At 34.9% G+C, this 6777-nt stretch overlaps 1 protein-coding gene across 2 annotated transcripts in view; it reads left to right on the forward strand.

The window, feature by feature from the left end:
* Positions 1–1186: 1186 nt before the first annotated feature.
* LOC107003655 (DUF724 domain-containing protein 7-like) overlaps positions 1187–6777 on the forward strand; it is a 7433-nt gene continuing 1842 nt past the window's right edge. Inside the window, exons 1-7 of one of the 2 annotated variants that reach the window (XM_015201973.2) lie at positions 1187–1720; positions 2193–2606; positions 3477–3902; positions 5789–5867; positions 5938–6143; positions 6298–6388; positions 6494–6736. In XM_015201973.2, the coding sequence (XP_015057459.1) occupies positions 1265–1720; positions 2193–2606; positions 3477–3902; positions 5789–5867; positions 5938–6143; positions 6298–6388; positions 6494–6736 (1915 nt within the window). In that variant the 5' untranslated portion in view covers positions 1187–1264. The remainder of the gene's footprint in view (positions 1721–2192; positions 2607–3476; positions 3903–5788; positions 5868–5937; positions 6144–6297; positions 6389–6493; positions 6737–6777) is intronic. The other variant, XM_015201978.2, reaches the window with a different exon arrangement.

The following is a 6777-nucleotide window of genomic DNA, read 5'->3' on the forward strand; positions in this document are numbered from 1 at the left end:
CAAACTTATTTATATAATCAATTTTCAATATATAACTTATTTACCGACACACGCAAATGTAATCTCAAACCCTGTTAAAAGGATAAAAATCCTCGTCAAAGTATGTAACTAGTACCTATTTATAAAATATTTTTAAAAATATGTATCTACCTATTTATAAAATATTTTTCAAAATTTAAAACTAATTTGCTATTTACTATCACACACATAAATGAGCTCTCAATATTTTTAAATAAGGAAAAAGATTCTAGAGAATATCATTAAATCAAATATCATTAAATCACTAGTTATTTTTATCAAAATACATGACTCTAGTTATTTATAAAACTAATTTTCAAACATTTAAAACTTACCATCTATTTACCACTCTGCACAAAATTGAGCTCTCAATCTTTTTAAATAAGTTGAAAGATTTCTAAAAGAAATATCATCAAGGTATTGTTATCTCTACATATTTATAATCAATTTTCAATATTAAAAACTTATCATCTATTTAAAATCACACATCGAAATAACATACAAAAAGAACTTTTAATCTTTTCTTTTACAAGGAAAGGAAAGAAATATATCACCAAAACACTAGTTATTCTCATCAAAATATATACTCCTATTTAATTATCAACATCTAAAACTTATTAATTATTTATCACCACACACAAAAGTGAGTTCTTAAATTCTTTTACAAGGAAAAACAATTTAAGAAAATATCATCAAATCACTATAATTACACTTGAACAGAATACATAACAACATATATTATAAAATTGATTCTTTAACATTTTATAGATATCAATTATTTATCATCATCACACATAAGTAACCTCTCCATCATTATTTTCATCATAAGGAGTTTCTCTTAGTAATATCGTCAAATTTATCAATTACATTATCTGTTTATGTTTAATTTGACATATTTCTAAAAAAAATAAAGTAAAACTAAATACATAAAAAAAAATGACCATATAATATTTTAAAAATAAATGTACAGAGCATTTATCAATTACTTTTATATTAAATCAGATTACTATCTTCTAATTAATAAAATAAAATAGATGTTTTATATATGGCAAAAGAGCATAGGAAATATCGCCAGATTATTTGTTCCTTCCCGCCTTGGGCGCCAACTGTTAAAAATTTCTGAAAAGAAAAAAGGTGTGAAAAAATATGACGTCAAAAATGGAAAAAGAAAAAGGGGAAATTGGGAATTAAACATGTTAGGGCTTGAATTCCCTTCCGGATTTTGACAAAAGCCCTAAAATACAATATGCGTGGTGGTACAAGAACTAGACAGAAGCAGCAGCATCAGGAATATCTCACTGAGGGCTCTACCGTCGAAGTTACTTCCGACGAAGAAGGGTTTGAGGGAGTTTGGTTTGACGGAACAATCCTTAATTACAGTTTAAACAAGAAGAAAGTGTTGGTTGAGTACCGGAGTATACTTGCTGATGATAACGGGTCCAAACCATTGAGGGAGTTGGTGCATGTTTCTTTTGTTCGACCCGTGCCTCCGCTTGAAATTGTTGAGTGTTTTGGGTTACACGACGTCGTTGATGCGTCTTACAAGGACGGTTGGTGGACGGGTGTTATTACAAAGGTTCTTGACGATTCTAGGTATCAAGTGACTTTCAATAACCCACCGGACGTACTTGAATTTGGTGTTTCCGACTTGAGACTTCATAAACAATGGGTCAATGGGAAATGGGTCTTACCCGGCAAGCAGGTATTATCATTTCGTATCCGTCTCTTTTCTACTTTCTTCGTTTCACTATGTTTTTTCTTACTAGGGTTCAGCAATTTCTTGTCTTTGGTTGTTGTGGGTACAGATTATTTTTTTTCTTGCGTGTATATTTCTGGTGAGTGAGTGGGGTATTTATAGGGTAATATATTGTGTTTTGGTAACATGTTTTTGTGTTGAGTAATAAAGTGAGTTTCTTTTTATTTAGAGAGAAATAGGTTTTGCATTTCAAGGTAGTAAAATGATTTCATTTAGGTATTCATATTCCAGCAAAACATCTTTGATCATGCCAAACATTCAATTTAACCAAACACTTCCTCTGTTTCATCTTTTTTTTTCCGGCATTGTTTTCATTTCTACTTAAAGCTCTTAGCTTTTTTTGTGTAAGGTTGTTTTCCGCGTGAATTCTTGATTTCTATAATTGTCCTCTTATCTTGTCATGTCTAATTGTCGAAAGAGAACAGACTCATTGATGTTTAGTGTGGGAAAGAATGTGGAAGTATTGTTCGATAGAGATGACCGCCGTGATGCTTGGTTCCCATCCAAAGTCCTTGAACAGTTAGAAAATGGCTCTTTTTTGGTGGAGAGGTATCGGACAATCGACAAAAAAGCATCTATTGACAAAGTAACTGTTGATTCCTTCCATATCCGTCCTTTACCACCACATATCAAAAGGAAGAAATTCAATTTGCTGGAAAAAGTGGATGCATTTTATGATCTTGCCTGGTGGAGTGGTGTTATCACTAGAGAGCTTGCTGATAGTAGGTATATTGTCTTTTTTAAGCACACAAACATGCAGAAGGAGTTAAATGACTTTGATTTGAGACCTCATATGGATTGGAAAGATGGGCAATGGTTTACTACCTCACGGGTATGGTCCATTTGAATTCCTTTGTTTTTCAGGTCTTGTTACTTTTATGGTATCAGATTTGTTCTTTCTTTCCTGGTGGTCGTAGTGGTGGTAGTGGTTTAGTTGTATCAAAATAATAATAATAATGGTGGAAGTGATTTTATTACTGACCTTATATAATCCTTCTGCTGCTGAAAGGTGTAAATAGCAAAGCACCAGTCTTAGTTTTGCAGCCGCCTCCCCTCTTCCCCAAGTAACAAACCACGCCAATCCAGGTGAAATGTGTCCATTTAAATTGAAATATGAAAGCAGTCCATGCATCTTTAATTGACGTTTGACACTCTGAAGAGATGTTCTTTATTCCTAAGTTGTGATAGGTTTAATCCTTTCTCTGTTGTTACATTGGGAGTTGGCATTGTGCCTATCAAGCTATTCCCTGTATCAGGATGTGGCGATCAGATTTACCTTGAATTTGAGCAAGATATACAAATTAGCTTAGTTTTTCCTCTGAAAAGTATATATGTATAATAAAAGACAAATAATGATCTTCTTCTTCTGTTATTGGATATTCCTCAAAATTTACTTAGGTGTTAGCATTTGCTTTATACGTTACGTCTTTTCCTTGTCTAATTCATTGTTGAGTTATTTCACTTTCTTAATTGTGTATCTGATTGTGAATATAACATGAGCTAAGAATTGCTTATGTGATAATGCTCTCAATTGATGAGACTTTATACCGTGTCAGCAAAGTACATGGGATCAATTAAGCTAAATAGTTAGAGTGAGGTTTGTGTTGACTTTCTGATTTCAAGATATTTGACCTACATTATTGTGTTGACTTCAGTATTATCTACTTCACTATTGCTAAAGCTTATCCAAATTTACTTTCAGGACATTTCAATTCCTCCAGATTGTCAAACTAACGGAAGCAATAACTGCACTGACACTAGTATTTCAAAAAAGGATACTCCACTTGGCAGATCAAGCATTATGAATGAGATCTCTGAGGAAAAAACACCACAATCTATTAAGCTTGTGGAGGATCTTAATGAGCCACATTCAACTGATGAGATTTCACCAGAGGAGACATCGCAAAATGCGCTTCCCAACGGTGATGCTGCATCTCCACAAACCCCAGAGCCGCCCAAAGACATGTCACTTGAAGCATGTACACTTAGTTCAAAGCCTTCTAAAAAACCCCGCACAAAGAGTCCCTTTAGTCAGTCCAGCCCAAAATCTGAATATGCTGAAATGAAAATATCAGCACCTTTAGCTGGAGATGAGCAAACCCATAACCGCTCTTGGCAGAACAGAACTGTAAGTCATTTCTCACTGCCAAATCTTTTCTTCCATATTGTGTGTGTGGAGATCAGTGCTTTTTAAAACCATCACCTTGTTTCTTAAAGAACTTAAGCGATGTGAAGCGTGTTGGTGTGTTTCATAGGTGAAGCCATGCTCTTCAAATAATGATTGTTTTTTTTTTGAATGTCAACTTTGACGAGTTTGATTGATAATCAGCATTATTGTATATTGGATGCTAAAATTAGTTATTTTTTTGAAATTTTCTTAATATGGTACTCTCTATCTCAATTAATGTGGCACCATTTCCTTTTTAGTTCGTCCCAAAATGAATTTCACCTTTTCCTTATGTGACAACTATTTAATGACATCATCCCCATTTTATCCTTATTGAATCCCACTTAACACTATACCAATTAACTAAATCTTCTCTTATTTCTTAAATAAAACTGTGCTTAATTAAATGGCGCCACATAAATTAGGACGGAGGGAGTACTAAACAAATTCCTATGTTTAGGAAATCTTTTCATTATCCATAAATGGTGCACTTAGTTCATTTCTGCATTGTGCTTCACTCTCCATGAAACTTGTCACTTTTTTGCGCTTTTGATCAATAAAAATACCTTCCAACTATGAGGAGGAATCTGTTTCTCCATTAGCCACCTCTCTGGTTTGAGGTCTTGTGATAAAGAAAGGAACATGAGGTGTAGAAGGACAAAGTAAAATTATTTGTGTCCTGTGCAACATAACCTTTTATAATAGTGTTAAATGATCTGTTTATTGTTTGCGATGTTTCTCGTAGTATTCACTTGAGCATTGAAGCATAAACTAATATGCTGTTTTAGTAGTAGCATGACAGATGATGAATCGTGTCTCAATTGACCAGTTTGTACCAATACTCAATTTGAAGCAAGGTGCAAGTTAGTCTGACCACTTGTGAGCTAATTGGGTCTGGTTTTGCACATAACCCTTCAAGCTGGAGATACCCACAAGCCAATCTCGGGAACATGAATGTTCAATGTGCTCAGCTTATCTATTATTTTTTTTTGCGTTTCCTTTCTTACCTGACTATATTAGCATACTGGTTTAACTACTTTAATAGTAGTACATTAGTTTACTATTTTGCCTCTAACTATCTAAAAGAATAAGTGAGCTGACCAGTCTAAGGCCAATAGCTCTCAACATTTACTTAGAACTCACCTATTTGGTTACTGCAATGATGAAAGTTGAGCTGCTTCTTAAGGTTTGTTTGTTCCATTTTATTATTTTTAATTTTATCTTCATCTCTTCCATCTATCCTTCATCCATTTGAAGGATACTTAACTACCTGCAGTCTCCATCTTCTAATCTAGATCAAAGGTTCCTACAGTCCAAACATAATTATATACCTAGCAGAAGGTTTCTTCTGCGGGTTGTTTGCTATGACTTTACTCTCTCTTGCTGGAGGTTCTATAAATCTTATGAATTTGGTGTGAGTTGAAGGTATTGCGTCTACCTTTCCCTATTTTCCCTTTGTTCATCCTTTTCAATAGTTACAGGCAAATGAGGGATTGCAAATGAGTATTTGCTTCTGGGTGATTTTTTAGATTGCTCTGTCTTCAGACTTTACCTCTTGGGTTCTTGTTTTAGTTGTGACTTGTACTCTCTTTGAAAATTTCGCTTGAGCCTGACCAATTTGTGCATTTTGGGGAGCCAAAAAGCTTTGCCTTCAGGCGGAGCTGCTCCTTCTGAGGTTTGGCTTGGGTTCACCACTAATTGGGTTGTGAAAGGTCAAAGAAAGTTCTTTATTTACAATATATTTCTTCCAGTTCTAATTGTGTCAATCAGAGTTTCAGTACATTCACCTAACTTCTCCAAAAATGAACCAGAAAAAATTCTTAGTGCACGCATCCAAATTTTTGCAGAGAAAGAGATGTCAGGAACTTGGTGTAAAAAAGAGTGGGGCACTTGAGAAGTTGCGAGGCCTAAAATCTCCTTCAAGAGGTATTATTTGGATCCTTGGTACCTTTTTGTACTTTTGAAATCTAAATACAATTCTAGAGCTGCTCAACAGGTAACAAGGGTATTGCGATAGAAAATGCTGCTGAAGTTACTCAAAAACGCTCTACACGTAAAGAAACTGATGTTCCTGTCGTCATAGGGTTGGAGTGTACTAAGGTTAGGAGTTCGAAGGCTAAAAGATCTCGTCTGATTAATAATGAATCTTTGGAGTCTATTGGAGATCAGAAGCAGATCGATGCTGCTATAGATGATGTGCAGGTAAGCAGAGATTCAAAGGCTATAATATCCCTCAAGCTATTCTCTTTGTTGTTGTGTGCTTTGGTAGTTCTAAGTTTATCACTTATGTTGAGTCCATCATCTTTAATTGGTTTTTTCAAATCGCTTTGTAGTTCTGATTTTGTCTTTTCTCTAGGGTACCAAACACTCCGGTGATGGAGGGGGCAGTAGTCAGAAAAGGAAAAGGGGACGACCAGCTAGGAAACTACCTTCAATAATCCCAGCAGGTATTTGTGTACATTCCTTGGGTTTTCAATTGGATGTGGAATTTGATTTTAGTTTTCTCCTGAAGTTCTTCTGTTCTATTTTTGATGTTATGGAACCAATTGGAGATCATCGAAACGATGAGAGTTCAGGTCACGTCGAGCTTGCAATTATGGAAATTGAAGTCGGTAAGGAGCAACTTGAGGTTCAAATGGGGCACAGCAGAAAAAGAGGCAGGACGAAGAAGATAACTCAAACAAAAATGTCAAATGAGAAAGCAGTTCGGTCTTTGTCCCAGCAGCATGAGAAGCATTATGTGAAGAGGGAAAAGCGACAGCAAAAAAGTGTAAATATCGAATCTCAAGTTCAAGGTGAGTAATGGCTTCTGTAGTAGTTGTCACAATTTGGGGGG

Source organism: Solanum pennellii, chromosome 1, assembly GCF_001406875.1.
Source record: "Solanum pennellii chromosome 1, SPENNV200".
NCBI lineage: Eukaryota > Viridiplantae > Streptophyta > Magnoliopsida > Solanales > Solanaceae > Solanum > Solanum pennellii.